Raw genomic sequence first — 18,586 nt, 5'->3', positions numbered from 1 at the left:
TCATGCCTCATTGGGAATTGTCTGGTATCACTATATAATAAAAAATAATATTAAAAACTGGCTAAAAAATTTCAATTATTGTTTAGTTCTCATAAGATAAATGTAACAGGTTGTAACAACCCCCAAGTCAATCACAAATAAAGATCCAAGGAGACACAATCCCTCCATTGTTAAACTGGAGCAACTGGAGGAATAAAACCATTGGAAAATTTCATGGTAAATTACTTTAATGGCAAAAGCTTCCTTTGCCATGAAGTGGATTTGAAGCTCTCAGTAGCTAGGAAAATTGCTTTATTCTGTCTCAAAGCTTTCAAGAGATTTACAAATTGTACATCTAACGAATTTTTTGTGAAAGTCTAATTAACTGATAAGTTTTTCTTACTGGTTGGAAATTTTTGTTTAGTTACCGAAATTCTTACATTTAATGAAAAAAATCATTCTTCTCAATACAGAAAAGCATTGCACCTCCTACTGGTGCACATGCAAGGATTTTTTTTGAGTGTTTTGTTTTGTCTATAATTTATTTATATATGCAACTCAGACATAAAACCAGCAGCCATTAGGAAAGCAGTTTGTGTCAGAGTGTGTTATGTTAACATATTCCTAGTAGGACATAGGAGATAGAATGTTTAGTTTTCCATTAGTTTTGTTTATGTACCTATGTTATTAATTTGAAAGCTGAAGCTTTTTATGTTCTTCCAAAACAGTCGTGGTCTTGCTACTCGTCTTGGTACTCTTCACTGCATATTTGTTTATATATAGTATATACTGCTGCAGATTCATGTTTGTCTAAACAGGTCTAGTGATAAAAGGGAGCAAATTGTATTAGGATGAACTTAGGTGTAATTGTGCTCTTAAATAGCCTGAATCCTAGCATCTAATGTTGAGAATGTCTAGAAGTGTATTTGACTTCAATATGATTCCAGAATTATTCCTAAACTCAAACATGCTTCTTTTCTGTCTTAAATGTTAAATAAAAATTTCAAAAATAGTACAGTCGAGCTGTAAAATTTAGCAACAAAGGAAGGTATCTTTATAGACCAACATTTGGAAGTAAAATGTTGATTTTTGAAAATCCTTGTTGGTTTACACTAGTCAGGTTTGGACCAACATATGCTCATTTCATTTGAGTGAGAATGAATGAAGAAAGAGTCCAACTTCATTTATATATTACATTAAACTGGTCGATAAAATCCCATACGATGATATTGGCATTTCCTTCACTTGATAATTATGGGGTCTTGTTCTTTGAATATTCTGTAAGCTTGACCTGGAGATCACTTTTACTTCCATTGGAAGCATGCGTCGAACAATCTTTGCAAATTTGAATGATTGTGTTGATGTGTTTTCTGATATTGAAGTTTTCTACTTCTAGTCGCTTAACAACACAAAGGCAATCACATGCCAATTTATTTCTTGGTTCATGAAGATATGTTGATATTCGGAAACTTACTGCTCATATCTGCATTCATTGGTTAATATTTTCAATGTGAACACTTCTCCTGCTTTTTGCTTTTGAAAGGCACAGATTTAGTAGTGATGCTTGTCTTTCATACTTGAATTTCCTGTACAGAGATAAGGTACAAAACACATTCCTAGCTGATATTTGTCTATAGCATTTAGTATGTGAGAACTACTAGACATTCTGTATCACTTTTCTGTAGGAATGGATATCTTCAACTTCTAGACATGATGAGGTTGCTGCCCAAATCTCAGGCAATGACATTTCTATTTGGGAAAATGATTCATCATCATAAATCTGGATAGGTGGAGAAGCATCCAGAACAAAATCGGGAATTACTTCAATTGATTCCTCCAGAAGTGAATGGACATTCTGCAAAAAATGCCACCAGTTAATATTTCATCTACAAACTTAGTTGTTTTTCATAGACATTGCTTGAGACTTGACATTGAAAACAGGCATAAATGTAACAAATACTACTTACTTGACAATGGCGAAGTGCTTCATCTACTTTGCGTTTCCAAACTCGAGCCCCAGGCTCTGAATGAAACAGATTGAGTAAAGGCTGCAATACATACCAAGTAAACAATACATAACTGTTTATATCAAAGTCTTTTCTTCTGCAGATCAGATAAACAAACCTCTACTTGACTAAAGATATCAGATTTCCAGAGTCCATAATATTGTAAATCTGTGTTTCTTGATTTAACTGTGTAAGAATTTAATTCTTATGTCTACTTCATTTTATTAAATATTTAAACTATTATATTTTATATACCTACTTTCATTTCATTCACAGTACGTTTCTTTTCTTGTCTATTCTTTTTTTAACTCTCTTGTGTGCTCTTGTTTTCCCTGTACCTCACTCCCCTTGTCTATTTAGTAAGTTATAGTCTGCAATTTACCATTTTACATTCTCTCCTCTTGCTCTCTACATCCTTATGATGGATCATGGATTGTAATCTGAAACATTTTTTATGACAAAAATTCTTAGAGAGTTAAATCTAGAAACATACATTTACAAACTTCTATTTGGCCAATAAACAATTGAACTATATAAAATGAAAGCTGACAATTTGGTCTGCAACAGAGATACATTTCGCAATAGTCTGAAATACCAAGATGAAACTGAATCATGTTAAAAAATGACTAAAGGGGTTAATGGGACATTAGAATGTCCAAGCACCAAATAAATTGAAGGGACTGAATAATACATCTTCAACACAAATAGAAACTATAGAAGGGATAGAAAAATAAAAAACAAGAGCAAATATTTAATGAGAATCAAAGCAACAAAAGCTTACTTTCCCTATACGAGAGAGATGACAGCAATGGGAAAAATTAGGCCTGTTCAACATTTCACCCTGTCAACGTTAAGGTTGAGAAGATGTTACATCCCTCTTTCACATGAACAATTGCATTTTTGTTTTGTTGCATATTAGAGATGTGATAATTGAATGTGAAGATTAATATGTGAACATCAGTTTGATGAATTTTATGGAATGAACGAATATTTATTTGAGAAGTTAAGTGAGCAAATGCCTTGTTATGAAGTTATTGTATGGTATTAAGATTTTGTCTACCTACCTTCGTGTCTAAGTGGATGCACGAAATCCTATCACCCTTCGAGAAGGGAGGGAGAGCATCATCAGGGAGAGGGGCGTAGACATGTGAAAAGGTCAAAGTTGCAATCGACACCATATCATGACTTTTAAGATAAGTAACCTAATTAGGGTTTGTCATTGTTGCTCTACAATTGCTTTGGGTAGAGTTGATGTTATGTTGTTAGGGCGTCAAGACCTTGTATAGTCCAATTGGTCATGTTAGGATCATCTCCATTATGTTTATAGTCCTTAATATTAAAGTTATATATATTCCTTATCAAACTATAATTCAATTTGGAGTAAGATATTGAATGTGAGTTTGAGGATTGATAGTTTTCAATCTCGTTTAATTAACATTATGCGTGATACGTATATATATATATATATATATATATATATCTGTGCCTGTGAAGAATGACATAGACACATGCATATATATACACATTAGCTACCTTTAATAACTTGATTATATCAATTTTAATATTTCCATGATAACTTATGCACGGCTAACACAACCAAGTCACCATTGAAATATAACAAATCATATTTTTAATCATTGGCATTATTAAGAATTGCTCCCATCATTGCGGGGAGGTCATGGTGATCAACTCCATTATGCTTTTGAATGCAAATGAAATTAAACTCAAATGGAAATTGAGCAGATGTCATAACTAATTCTTGATATATCAAATTAAAAGAGAATATGAAGCCCGACCATATATTGGCAAAGCGATTCTTGAGAGGGAATTATTATTATGATGAACAAGCTTTCGGGAAAAGATTAAGAAAAAGAAAAACGGTCAACCAGTTGGAAAGGCAACTGTAGCCTTAGCTCCAATGAGCTCGTGGTGCGTAGCCAAGGAGGAAGTACTTGTTTGCTTCGCCAACCTTCATAACTCCAGGCATGAAACATTCCAATTAATCTTTGCTTATTTTGAGCTTATTATGCAATCATTTTCAGCTGTATACACTTCATTCTTAAAGGAATTTACTTCAAACAATTTGAAAATGTAATGTGCTTAAGAATTTTTTTGCGATAACTATAAGGAAATACTATATTATTTTGTTAAATTCTGCAGTTGTAAACAAGAATATCAAACCAAGAAAATGACATTCATTATCTGTTGTATTCTGAATTTATATCAGTCATATAATTTCTCAGAAATCTGAATTGTTCTTGGACTCAAGAAAATAAAACGTTGAAGCTGTTTAAGTGAGTCAAAAGTATTAACTTCTGCATATCTGGGAAATGACTAGTTACTAGAAAAACATTTTCTTACCTAAATTGAAAAAGAGGTTCAAGTTCTTCTTAGCTATGCAATTAATTCCTATTTCCATGAACTTGAAAGTAAAAGTTCTCTGTTCTTACCTTGAACAAAACTGAAAATGTATGATAGCTATAAGGATTGGCAATATTGTGAACCCTTCAATTGATATGAAGCCGTAACAGGCTTAATTAAAACTTATGTGAAAATTTTAACGAATCCATTAATAATGGAAAACCTGGATTAGGGAGAGGTCAGTTGAGCAAACCATGTTTGCAAATTTAAAATAGTAGTAATGGAACCAGTGAATGAGTAATACTATAAAGAACTGTTTCTTGATTTATAGAACCTAGTGACAAGAATGGAAATACTCTACCTTTAGTACATGCAGGGTTGAGAAACGAATTGAGCATGTTTTCTACTAGTGGTGAAGAGGAAGCACCTACAAGTACACATGTTGTGTGCCAAAAAGCACCTTCATATAAGCATACTAAATACAAAGTTTGCATGATATGATACATGTTGAGAATGGTAATGCTTGAACAACCCTATGCATACTAGGGTATAGTCTCATTTCAGGAGGTTTTAGGAAGTATTCCTAATCGATGGAGAGGCTTGAGACCATGGCAACCCTACAATTATAACTCTTCCAGCTAGCAAGATAGAACTTGACTATGTACTAAGAATTAAAGAGGAGCTGAAACTATAAAACTAGCTATATGAGAAAATTCATCTAAAAGGTTCTTGTTTTAACCTATTTCCTCCTTAGGCTGGAACAAAATGCAATGTTAGCATCTAGCAGTGGTTATGTCCACCAGGTCAAGTCAACTAGAAACTTGAGTGTTGTAACTAACAAGTCGAGTGGGGTGGTGAACCATGACTGCACATTCAACATGCTTTGCAATTTATACAAAATCTTTGGCCAAGGTGGCAAAGGGTTCTACATGTGCTTGTCAGTTCACTTGAACAAGATAAGTTAGATAGTTAGGGTGTCATGCTAGTTAGGAGGAACCTATAGTGTGTGACTGACTAAAGTCATGAAGGTTTCTAAACACCAAGCTCAGATGGCAATTAGACCTAGTCATGTGTCTACACCCTCGTGAAGGGTAGGGCCACTTCCATAAGGAAGGTGTGCAGGGGACCACTAGGTCTATGGTTGGAGGAAAAGTACCTTGATGATGCTCTCCCTCATGCTAAATAAGCCAAGAATTGTAAAGAATTCCAAATTGGAAAGCAAAGTTCTATAAACTCCAAACCCTTCTTGCTTAATTATTGCATCTGTTTATGTTAGAGAAAAAGAATAAGTTAACTTCTTGTTCCATGATATTTATTAGTTAATGCATAATTCTTTCTTGTCGGTTCATAAATTGGAAAAGTTGGAATGTTTTAAAAAAAAGTTGCTCTTGCAATAGTTAGCATTTCTTCTATGCAAGTTGTATAATATTTCCTCAGAATTTCTTCATGGTAAGTTAGTATGTTACAGAAGAAGCAACTCCAATTTTATTGATGACTCCAAGATCTTCACTACTAGGCCACTAAAGGTTTCACCCATAGTTGAACTACTCGCCAAGGCCTGAAAAAAAAACCCGGGAAAAACTCGGCCAATACTCTGTAAAAACTTGGCAAAAAACTCGAGAACTTAAAAAATTGCTTAAATTTAATTAGAAATGTATTTTTTTTTTGCAAAATTCAATGAGAAGATGCATCCAATGAGTCAATAAATGAGAACACAAAAGAAACAAGCTGAGTCTAGATATATTTAATTGGTTTAAATGCAAAGTGATAACAAAATTGCATCCTCATGAGGAATGCTGATGGCCGATGGCTGGAAGCAAAATAGTAAATAGTTTTTGTAGAACTAAAAGTAAATACATCAATACAATTACATTTTCCTCTTCCCAGCTCTATAAAAACTAGGGGAGAGGTAGAACTAGAGGGTCTAGTCCTAGAAGTCTTCTATGGGCGTGACTGTGCCTCCTCGCTCGGTATGACTAGCTCAGGCTATGGCTCGTCCTCCATCTTGGATGTAGCTCTGCCTCTAGCTGCTCCTGGCACTGGCAATGACTCCTCATCCTCCTCAATGTCATCCAGTGTGAAACCAAATTCACCCCCCTCCATCTCCATAGCCTGCCTCTCCAAATCATTGATGTCATCCTCTGTAAACAATGGAGGCTGCTCCTGCGGTGTCCACTCACTGTAAGGATCTATATCATCCAAATCAATTGGACTAGTTGGTGCTTCCTCTACCTTCCTTATGTGCAACCGAAAATTATATTGCACAAAGACAAGGTCATTGAGGCGTTTTTGAGCTAACTTGCTCCTCATCTTCGTGTGGATGGCCTCAAACAAGCTCCAATTACGCTCACAACTGGATTAACTACAAGGCTGACATAAGATTCTAAGGGCAAATTTTTTGAGATTTGGGGTATTTCCACCCCAACTTTGCCACCAAACATTTGTAAAATAAAATCCAAATGGCAAATGTTATACTTGGGGTTTGAGTGGTTCTTCCTCTCCTAGCCAACTCTGAAGAGGATAGCTTACCCCTTGCTTCCTCATAATTTTGGAGTTTGGCCATGAGGTCTCTCACCTCAACCTTAGGTATCATCCTCTAAATGCATTTAGTAAGGCCCTCCATTACCTCTCCATTAGGATCTGAGTAAAAATCCCCGAACTTAAAACAAGGGCTGAGGAAGTACCTTGCTGCATGAATGGGTTGGTGGAGTTGACTGTTCCACCTCTTATCAATATTTTCCTAGATGGGATCAAATTTGAGTCTATCCCCCTTGTAGTAATTTTTGATAGACTCCTTGGCCCTATCCATGGCCTCATAAACATACACCATTGGGATTTGATCCCGATCTACCAAGTGGAGAACTCTAACCAAGGGCTTCGACACCTACAATTGAAAAATACAAATTACAAAAAGATTAATTATTGAAGTTACAAATTAATAATGAGAGACTTGAATCAAGAATAATTAAATATTCAAGTTTTGAAGTTACCTTCACAATCTCTGCAGCCCTTTGTGCAAATAGGTTGTCGAAGACTATGCATGCAACACCCTCTCCTTTAGGCTTCTTTGAATAAGGTGAGTCTAGCCATGCTTGACTCACAAACATTTGTTTCAAAGAAGTCAATGCACCAAGATTGCTTTGCAACGTCAAGAAAATCATTGCAAACCTTGTGACACCCGCTCTTACCAAATCTCTCCCTTGGGTGTGCTCTCCCATCAAGTGAAGAACCCAAGGGTGATTGTAAATATATTTTGTGATCCTCCTTGCATCTTCCACAAATGGAGTCACCCAATCAAGTTTTCCTATGTCCTCCAAAAGAAGGTCAAGGACATGTGCTACACAAGGTGTCCAAAAAAGAGTGGGGTGCCTCTCTTGGAGGATTTTACCTACTACCAAATATGTTTCTGAATTATCCGTGATTATTTGCACCACATTCTCTACTCCCACCTCCATTACAATTTGCTCCAACATTAGAGCCAAAGTTTCAACATTTTTCACCTTGTTGGAGGCATCCACCGATTTCAAGAACACCACATTGTTCTTGCAAGCAATCAAAAAATTAATTATGGTGTTGTTTTTGCCATTTGTCCACCCATCGGAAAGAATGGTGCAGCCATATTTTCTCCATTATTTTCTTTGGTCCTCCACCAATTCTTTTGCCCTATCAACTGCATTTGTGAGCAATCTACAAGAACAAAGTGAAATTAGGTCTTAGTACACAATTTTGATTTAATAAACAAGAAAAACATTTAAAAATGAATCAAGTGGACTATTTACTAACCTCCCACCCAAGTCCCTACAAGAAGGGGCCTTGTATCCTTTTTCTTGAAATTGTCAATGCGGTAACCAAATTAAGCCAATTAAGGATTGTCTGCCACATTGAATGGGATGTTGTTGAAGTACCAAAAATCGGACCATGCAATGTCTGTTTTCTCACGCGCCTCCCTATTCCATCCAGTTGCCTCTAATGATGGTTGTGCTCCAAGTGTGTTCCTAGGCACAAAATAATTACCTATAGACTGTGTCCCTGATGGTGATGCAGTAGGTGCTCTACTAGAAGCAGAAGTGGTGGCCAAGGTGGTGTTGGGTTTGTAGATACGTGGGCCACGACGAGAGCCCACTATGCCCTGAAGTGCTTCTTCTTCTTCTTCTTCTTCAAGGTCAATTGAAGCACCTTGAGATTCAAACAATGGCTCCTCTCATGGCTAGTTTTGCCCTCTCCCTTTGCAACTTTTTCTCTTCCCCAACTGCAAGTATGGCATTAATGTCTCTTTTTATTTCTTCTGTGGCCCTAGGACATACCCTAGCATCATGCTTCTCGATGCCTGCAAGGTAGTATTTGAGGCAGTTTATGCCTCCATGCAATATTGTTTCACATTTAATGCATATCACTGACCCAGGTTCCGGTCTTTCATAGGCATACCTCCAAGTCCTATCTCTAACACCTTTAGGACTGGTGCCTACATATCTAGATGGGCATGGTTCTAGTGGCCAGTTATACTCTGAAGTTGAAGTTGAAGCTGAACCACTTATATTTGCCATTATAAATTAATGGTTAACTGTTAACCTACACAAACAAAGTGAAAAGACAAAGTTAATATTTTAGTTAAAAAAAATAGCAAACTATCTAAATTAGTTTAAATAATTTTAGATATCATTGAAAGTTAAAAAAATAAAAAAAACTATTAGAGTTTGAATTTATTTTGAAAAACTAGAGATTCTTGAAAAAAAAATAGTGAAAAAATCAACAAAAGTTGTCAAAAATGGTATTAAATCTTGTTCCAATGACTCTAAATCATTTTTGCCTACTTAGGAATGATTTTCTATTCATCTAGATGCAACAAAAAATAAATAAAATGTTTTAAAAAACATTGGAAAAAAAATCAGAAAGCCTACCTGGGAATCTGATTTTGCTTTAAAAACCACCTCAAATCCACTTCAAATCCACTTAGAATCGGTAAGAATCGATGGAAATCAGTTTGCAAATGTTTGGGAGGGCGTTTTTCCCCTTACCAGCAAAATACAAAACACAAAATGATCAAATGAGCTTTTTTTTTTATGTTTTCTGCTTATGTTCCCAGGTGGACGAGTTTTAAACAGACTTGCCAAGTTTTTGGAAAAAAACTCGGCAAGTTTCCAATGAGTTTTTGGTGAGTGGTGCATCTATGGTTTGACCTACTCACAAGACTGTTTGTGGGCTAAAACATAATCTATGATAGACTTCAGGTTATTAAGCCAATTAGATCTATGTACAGGAAACTTCCACCTTTTATGTAGAGTCCTACGAATGGACAGGGCAATCTATGGTCTTCCAACTTGAAGGAAATCTTTCACAAACATACGAATCTCAAAGGCAACAGATCTCTATCTCAATTCAACTGTACTCAATCAAAAAGTTCAAGATATGCGGTAATGCTAAAGTCTAGCATATGATTATTTTTTCAAAAATGTTCCAAACTATGCAATAGATAGTTTTGAAATATAAAAGTTAAGTGACAAGGCAAAAAATGGTCATTACACAATCACAAAGTTAAATACTAGTTAGTTAATAACAAATGACATAATTACCTGCTAAAAAATGTAGTTTTTCTTTAAAGAAAGGGTAAAGATTTATTATTCAAGAGAACTAGTTACATACATTTCGAGTGGATTTCCAAATGGCTATAGCCATCATAACAAACCAGATTAGGGAAATCCACTGAGAATACCTGCAATGCCAAGAAACAGGATTACCAGCAATACAAGAATTCTTCCTATCAAGCCATCAGCTACTAATCCATTAGATCATTTTGAATTAGCTGAAATAAGTGGTGAATCTTGTTGATCAGTATTCTAATCAGTATTTCCCTCTGAAGCCCATTTTGCAAGGTAGTCAGCCACTCTGTTCCACTCTCTAGGAATGAGAACGAAGGAAATGGTCTCAATACATGAAGAAACTAGGAGAATTTGCCTAACAGCTTGAGCAAGCCACCATGAAGCTTCCTCCAGGTTCCTTCTCTTTAGCAAGGAGACCAGAACCATAGGTCTTACAGATTATCTTTGACCAGCCTAGCTCACTAGCCTTTTCCACAACCCTTAAGATTGCCCAAGCCTCCATTAGATTATTAGAATTCACCCCCACAAAAGAAGAACTGAATAGAGCCATTGTAATCCCAATCAACTTCTCCAATCCTAGTAGGACCTGGATTACCACAGGCTGAACCATCTAGGTTAATCTTTAGAAAAACCCACAAAGGAGGACACTGTTGTATGCTGCCCTGTTTGCTAATGATTTTTGTTGTTTGCACTTTTACCATGAGAGTAATTTCATCAAATAATTTGCATACACTTACTAACAAAATGCATTACTTGTTGATTGATGAAAATTGCCAATACAACTAAATACATGCAATACTAAACTGATTTGTTTCATTCATTCACAACATTAACTCCATCAAAAAACTGATATACATGAACCATACAAATTGCTGTTCACAAAATCAAGATGTTTTGACATTCGACTTGGATATTACAATCAAGTATGCACTTAGCAAATAGATTAAACATGAGTACCTTCAGAAATATGTGTCTTCTTGCTGCTAAAGGTCTGAAATATCTTCAAATTTACCATTGAATGCTCATGCAAAAATTGCTACAGGTCTTCCATGATATTTCAATCATATCACAATCCACAAACCACCGAACCAAGCCTTTATTACATAGAAAATGTAACTCATAAGTCTGCTCTAGTAACAAAGTGCAAGGATAAGCATAGTGACAAATCACATGAGAAATTCCAGTCACTTCTTTACCTTCCAAATTGATCCAAATCTGTTAGGAACCCTTAAACGCCTCCAAAAGATTGATTTTGCAGCCTTCAATACTTAGAAAATGTAACTCATAAGTCTTCTCTAGTAACTATATGCAAGGATAAGCATAGTGGCGAATCACATGAGAAATTCCAGTCTCTTCTTTTACCTTCCAAATTGATCCAAATCTGCTAGGAACCCTTGAAAGCTTCCAAAAGATGATTTTGCAGCCTTCAAACATAGAAAAAACCTCACAAATTCCCATGTGCCAATACCAAAGTTGGGCGTTGCCTACTAGGGGTGTCTTGAACTAGAAAATAAATACCAGACCAAAACCCACATATTATAGATGGATCCTCGTTGCCTAGCCATAAGACAACCTTTGAGACAATACCCAAAATAACATGTCTTCTTTTTGAAGATATGAGCAAATGTGAATCTAGCTGGAATGATACGACTAGCACTAGAAAATGTCTCCAAACACTCTCAGAAACTCAAACAGCACTTTGGAAAACCAAACTAGAAATTACTGCGAAATACATGTAAGATATCTCAAACAAATATCAGCCTGAGTAGATCTTTCACTACTATAGCTAGTTTTTTTCAAGAGGGATTTCGTCCTCAAAAAGGTTGAGATGGATCAAGTCCAAATTTCCAAAACCATGCAAGGTTTTCTTAGAGAGATATAAAAAATAATAAACTAAAAATGCCAAATGAGCTCTCAATTCCATGTTTTATAAGCCTTTTAGAGAACTTACCAGAAACTCCCTTTTAAAATCATTTTATTGATTTATTAAGCCTTTTAACTCAAAAAAGTGATTTAATTTACTTTTAAAGCATTTTCGGCACTTAAAGTCACTATTAAGTATCCTATCATTTAAAACTTTCCATTCTCTTTCCAATGAGCTATAACACCAAGGGGCCTAATAAACATATTTAATTTCAAAACTAAATATAACTCAATATTACACCCAATTAGTGGAAATGGCCAAAAAGCATCACAATTGAAATCTGACTGCATAGGAGTGACCCCAATGATAAAAGATAATAAATGGACTTGATTGGGTGACTTACTAAAAATAGACAGTCCCTCCAAGAATCTTGGAGCCCAAACCAAAAGCTAGAAATAACATCTAAAAGCATCATATGACTCCTCTAAACCCTCTGAGCTCACTGGTAACATCAAATTACACCTCTAAACATGCTAACACAAACTTAGAAATTCAACGACAACTACACTTTTAAAGAAGCTGAAAATGGGGACATCACAGTCTCCCCTTCCCAAAGATTGCCAATACAACCCCACACTCATTTGACTGATTCAAACTGAAACCAAGAATGATCCCCAAGTCCCAAGTCAACCTAGGAGATTTGTAGCATCATCTGCGCAAGGCATTGTCCTACAAGGTACCAACACAAGAGACCTCTTGAAAACTTCCTGTAAGAAGAGCAATCGGATACTATGTAGACTCAATCAACTCCTCAGAGAATTGCTCTTCAAGAGAGCCAAACAAATGCACCATAGGAGTAAACTCCTAAAAGTCAACACTAGCTCTGTCACTCACATCAACTGCAGAACTGCAAACTAATGTGATCCTAGGGTCCCAAATAAATCTCAAAAAAGAACCACTATGCTAATGTTGTGCCAATTTGATCATAATTGTCAGACCATAGTGCCCAAATTTGTAGTATCCCCCTTAGTTTTTATTTTATTTTTAACACAACAAGACTCACCCGTTAAGGTTAAAATAATCTAACTTGCACAGAAAGGAAATGCTAAAAGTAACCCTTTCACTTTCTGATCACCGAGAACCCAGTATGGGAGGGTGAGAGCATACGGTGTCAAGGGGATCGTTAGCTCAAATAAATGCTGGAAATGAAATAGCAATCAACTCAAACAACAATCACTCGACCGCTTATGCAACGGGAGGACTAGAAATGAAATAGCAATCAACTCAACCGCTTATTCAGGGGGAGGACAGTGTTACAATAGATAAGAAGGCGGCAAGCCAACCTCTTCCACTTATGTAGTGGGACATGTTATGCCCTGCATACCTAACCCCATTAGTTTCCTTGTTTTTGAAAATATGAGTCCCTCTTTTTGCTTTCTATAGCTTTGTTTTTTTAGTTTTTACTTGGACACCTCAGAACCCCGGAGTCCCGAGGAGTCCTTTGTTTGTTTTTGTTAGTCCTACCCCGGGTTCCCAAAGTAGGTGTTTGTTTGTTGTTCACAACCTCAGAACCCCAGATCCCCGGAGTCCCGAAGTTGTGCCTTGTCCTTTTTCGTTGAAGCCTCGAAACTTCGGAGTCCTGAAATCTCGAATTCTTCATGTATTTGTTGTTCACAACCTTGGAACCCCGGAGTCCCAAAGTTGTTTTGTCCACAACCTCAGAACCTCGGAGTCCTGAAGTTGTTTTGTCTTTCACCCGGAACCCCGGAGTCTCGAGGTTGTTTTGTCCCTTTTACCCCGAAACCTCGGAGTCCTGATGTCTTTTGCTTGTTTTACTTGTTTTGCAATTCACCCTGGAACCTGTTGTTACCTTTTTCACACATCGCCCCATTGCAAATGGGGACCCTCTCTTTTCCTTCTTTCTAGGATTTTGTTAGTATCCTGTGACCTTTTTTGCTATAGTTTCACCAAGCCTTGTCCAGTTCAGAACATTTAAGGCCCTGACGATTGAAAGTTAGTTTTTGCAAGTTATGTGATTCCGAAGTATGAACACCCCTAGAGTGCTTAAAGAGACCAAAGGACGAAGATCGCAATTGATTTGGATGAATTTGAACAACTTTCTATTTTTAGAAAGTTTGCTTTTTTGGTTTTTCTTATTTTTTAGGAAGTTTCGTTTTGGGCATTTTTAGCCCAATCCCCGGTATGGCTATTTTTAGAAAGTTTTCCCTATTTTTTAGGGATGTCTGCTTTTTGCTTTTTCGGGATGCAAACCTAGGGTTTACACTTGCATCACTGACCTGCTTCAACCAGAACTCGAAAATTCCAAGTTTTGATCTAAAAAAGCTAAATCCCTAGATTTTAGGCTTTTTTGCTTTTTCGGGATGCAAACCTAGGGTTTACACTTGTACTACTGACCAGCTTCAACTGGAACCCGAAAATTCCAAGTTTTGATCTAAAAAGCTGAATCCCTAGATTTTAGGCTTTTTTGCTTTTTCAGATGATCCACCTAAGCATAGATTTCAAATTTCAAGTTAATCCGGTTAAATTAGATTAAACTGTGAAATTTTGAAATTTCTTTGAGAATTCTTCTAAGTCTGGCTAACAAGGGTTTTGAAGTGTTTCTACAGGTTCAAACCCCATCACGAAGGTTGAAGAGGCCATGAAGGAGCCTTGCATGAAGTCCGCCATGCATTTGGAGGTCACATGGGTGCCCACTCTAAAGTCCGCCCCACCTAAAGAGACCATGGAGGAGCAAGGGTTGAAGTCCGCCCAAGGCTGAAGAGGTTATGTTGGTGCCAAGCTCCAAAGTCCGCCCTGCATAATGGAGGTCATGTGGGTGCTAAGGTTAAAGTCCGCCATTTCAATGGAGGTCACATGTGTGCCTACTCCAAAGTCCGCCATGGGTTGAAGGGGCCAAGAGGAGGCCAAGCTAAAGTCCGCCAAGGTTGAAGGGGCCATGAAGAGGCCAAGCTAAAGTCCGACAAAGCTTGAGAACCCATGAAGGGGCTAAGGTTGAAGTCCGCCCAAGGAGGAAGGAGACCACATGGGTGCAAGGCTTGAAGTCCGCCCAAGGCATAAGGGAGGTCACATGTGGGTGCCTTACTCCAAAGTCCGCCATAAGTTTGAAGGGGCCATGAAGAGACCAAGCCAAAGTCCGCCAAAGGATGAAGAGGCCATCAAAGGAGGTCACATGGGTGCCAAGGCTTGAAGTCCGCCCAAGGAGGAAGGAGACCATGAAGGTGTCAAGGTCCAAGCCCGCCAAAGGTAAAGGAGACCATTAAATGGCCAAGCTAAAGTCCGCCAAGGTGAAGGAGACCTTGAAGGTGCCAAGGCTAAAGTCCGCTAAGGTGAAGAGGTCATGTGGGAGCAAAGGTCAAAGTCCGCCCCAATGCCTTAGCCAAAAATTTCGCCATAATGGAGGCCAAGGAAGAGCTCTAGCCAAAGTCCGCCATACCTTGGAGGAAAATATCTAAAAGTGCGCCAAAATTGAAGTAAATTGGAAATTCAAAATTCAAAATTTCACCAAGGCATTGAAAAGTCAGAAACGATCAATATGATGTCATAAAAAACTTATCTAAAATTTTGAATTTGAAGACCTAAATAGAAAGTTTTTCAAAATGGAATATTGGAAGATTAATAAGGATTTCGAACTCCAAAGCTAGAATAGAAAGTTTCTAAAAAGAAAATTCATGGATTGTCATATATTTTCCAACCTCAACCAAAATAGAAAGTTTCCAGAGAAGAATATTGGAGGATTAATTAATATTTCAAACTTATAAACCAAAATAGAAACTTTTGGAAGATATTTTCAAAATTGGAAACATGTCAAAAAAACTTTCTGAAAGAACTGGAGATGAAATTAGAAGTATTATCTTAAAGATTTCTACTAGAGAATTTGACCTTGCTTACAAATACTTCATTTTAACTTCATTATTACATCAAAGAGTTCGAATTACTAAGGAAAGCTTGGTAAAAGTTCAGTTTGAAGAACATCTGGACAAGGATTTTGACATTTTTTGGAAGCTGGATAATCGCTTTAGACCAGATTTTTCGCGGATTTTTGGAAAATAATCAAGCGCGAGAAGATTATAAAACCTTCGTAAAATTTTATGAATATTTTCGAGAGGATTTCTAGCCCTGTTTCTGCACATTCGAAGGTAAAATCCAATTCAAAATGCAGATTTAATGGATTTTTCTGAATATTTTAAAGAACTTGAGAAATATTTTTTCAAAATCTTTTTTGAAAATTTTCTTTTTTTTTGGTTAAGTATGAAAATTTTCGAAAGTTTTAACACTTGATGGTGACTTCAACCGACCTCAAGGCTGAGGGTCTGGAGGTGAAAATTCAATTTTTTTGGCTAAGTATGAAATTTTTTTGAAAGTTTTAACACTTGATGGTGACTTCAACCAGCCTCAAGGCTGAGGGTCTTGAGGTGAAAATTCAATTTTTGTGGCTAAGTATGAGTGAAAAATGAAAAATTTTCCAACACTTGGCCATTTCGCGGCCCCGTAGTTTTTTGTTTTTTTTGAAATTTTGCAGAAATTTTCTAACTTAAAAGTTTTCATCATTCATCTGCAGGTCTTAAGCACCATGAAGTTCCAGGTAGATAAAGATGCTCCTCCAGAGTCGAGGATGACTTCCAAGTGGAAGAACATCAGCGACACCAACCTCGGACACATCAATCTGAGGGAGTTTAAGAAGCGAATGTTTGGTCTGGACAACCTTGTGCCTACCACCATTGCGCGAAAAATGATGAAGAGTGGTATCGTGCACGCTACCGGCTTCCTCCCCACCATGCAGTGCAATGAACTAGTAGTTGAATGTGCCAAACACTACAACCCCATCAGTAAGGATATTGTTGCACCTGATGTAAGAGTGTTGGCGAATGTCAGCGATGAGGCCATCAGAGAGGCCTTCAGGATCCTTGAGTACCACTACACAGTATATATGACCAAGGACGAAGCTGACAGTTTGTACCATGATCACCTGGAAGAATATGATGCCATAGTTAATCATTCCTGGCTAGACAAGCCGAGGAAGGGCGCCTCCAAACTCCAGAGAAAGAGCCTAGTGCGAGCATACTTCAAGGAGGACATTGGGGACATGATTGTCTTGCTCAATAGAATAATAGGAAATCCTCAGGGAGCTCCATTCGAACCCTGGATGTATTATTTCATTAATGAAATAATCAATGGAGTAAAAATGATAGACTGGGCCCATATGATCAGCGACAACCTAGACAACCAGCTAAGGAATTTGGAGGCGAATTGGACTTTCTTCATGAGTTCTTACTTGTTCTATTCTTTAGCCAGGACCTACAGGTACAGAGGTCTCACTTGTAGAGGAGAAGTTGGGAACAAGGAGAACCAATTTCTGGTATATGATTGCTATCCCCAGCTCCATATGGAGGAGAAGTTCCATTTCAAAAGGGTGAATGATGCCTTCCTGATGCACATTACCCGGACCCTTCAAGGTGGTTTGCACCAGAGGCTCTCTCAAGAGTCTATGGACTTCATCGGTCAGTTCAGATGTTGGTACATCCAATATCCAAAGTTCACTTACCTCCGAATTCAGGGATTCTCTGGTCCTCCATACAAGCTTCCAGCTTACCCTACCAACCGAGTGGTGTTGCTCGAGGTTGTGAGACAATTGGAGGAGTATATAGTGATTCAAAGGGATAAGCAGAAGAAGGTAGGGGCATCCTCACTTACAATTGGTAATGGGCTGGAAACATGTCCATCATCACAGGCTGCAGCTACCGCTGAGAAAGAACTGGCCTAGTATCCCTTCTACCAATACAAGGCAAGAAAAGATTTTGATCCATTCCATAGGATAAAGAAGATCGAAGGAACAACGTTTGAGCACAGATTGGATCTGGAAGACTACTGGGCTAATGCAGCCGATAGTTTGGAGATCCGGAAGAGGTTCTGGTCAAGAATTCCTTTAAGTATGGTTAGAGCAACGGAAGTATTCAAAGTTGCCGATCAAGTAGAAGAAAGCCTAGAACTTCAGCAACCGGGTTTTGAGAAGATGAAGAATGAACCTTTAGTCTTGATAGATTGGACAGAGGGAGAAAAATCAGATCTAGCAGACCTCATGAGGTCGGTGGTTGAGTACTCAAGGTGGTGGGCGTCTGAAAAGACAAAACAGTTGAAGGCCAAATGTATGACTTTGACTTATGAATTAATGGGAGTAGATGATACTCTGTCTGTCGACCTTTGTACCTCCGCCGGTGATGCTCGAAATCCAGAAAGTGTTGGGTCTCGAAAGAGGAAGAAGTTGGGTGGAAGCTCCACAAAGGTCATAGGGAAAAGGGCTGTAGGTGAGAGAAGAGAATCCAGCAAAAGTCACTCCATCCTAAGTGCTACTTCCATTGCGCCTGATCAGAGTACAATTGGGGAACAAGAGATGAACATCTATGTGAGTGATGATGAAGTAAGAGTGCTTTCCCAGCCAGTTGAGGAAGTGGTGGAGAAGGCCTTCCGAATTCCAGACAGGGGGCAGGAGGAAGCCCCTACAATCTTCTTGGATGGCATACTAGCAAACCCAGAAGAAGCAGACGATGAGTTTGATCGGAACACTCTAGAACAATCAACCATTCCTGATTGGCTAAGAGCAAGGATAAAGGCCAAGGTTCCCAAGGATGTCCACTCAACCGAGGAGGTTACCGCAGCATTCCTGGAGAAGGTGAATGAACCCATCGTAGCTAAACCGCCCAAACCAGCCAGGAAGTTCTCCCTGATTCAGAGAGACAGTGCCGGATTCGGGACAATCCAGA

At 37.8% G+C, this 18,586-nt stretch overlaps 1 protein-coding gene across 3 annotated transcripts in view; it reads right to left on the bottom strand.

Moving 5' to 3' along the window:
- Positions 1 to 1,010: 1,010 nt before the first annotated feature.
- Positions 1,011 to 18,586, bottom strand: part of LOC131049069 (uncharacterized) — a 260,266-nt gene continuing 242,690 nt past the window's right edge. For all 3 annotated transcript variants that reach the window (XM_057983077.1, XM_057983078.1, XM_057983080.1), the window contains 2 exons: positions 1,947 to 2,027; positions 1,011 to 1,834 (listed from right to left, as the gene is read on the bottom strand). In XM_057983077.1, the coding sequence (XP_057839060.1) occupies positions 1,637 to 1,834; positions 1,947 to 2,027 (279 nt within the window). In that variant the 3' untranslated portion in view covers positions 1,011 to 1,636. The remainder of the gene's footprint in view (positions 1,835 to 1,946; positions 2,028 to 18,586) is intronic.

The sequence above is a fragment of the Cryptomeria japonica genome, chromosome 4 (genome assembly GCF_030272615.1).
Source record: "Cryptomeria japonica chromosome 4, Sugi_1.0, whole genome shotgun sequence".
NCBI classification, from domain to species: domain Eukaryota; kingdom Viridiplantae; phylum Streptophyta; class Pinopsida; order Cupressales; family Cupressaceae; genus Cryptomeria; species Cryptomeria japonica.
The sequence above is the reverse complement of the archived record's forward strand: the minus strand, read 5'-3'. Positions and strand labels throughout refer to the sequence as shown.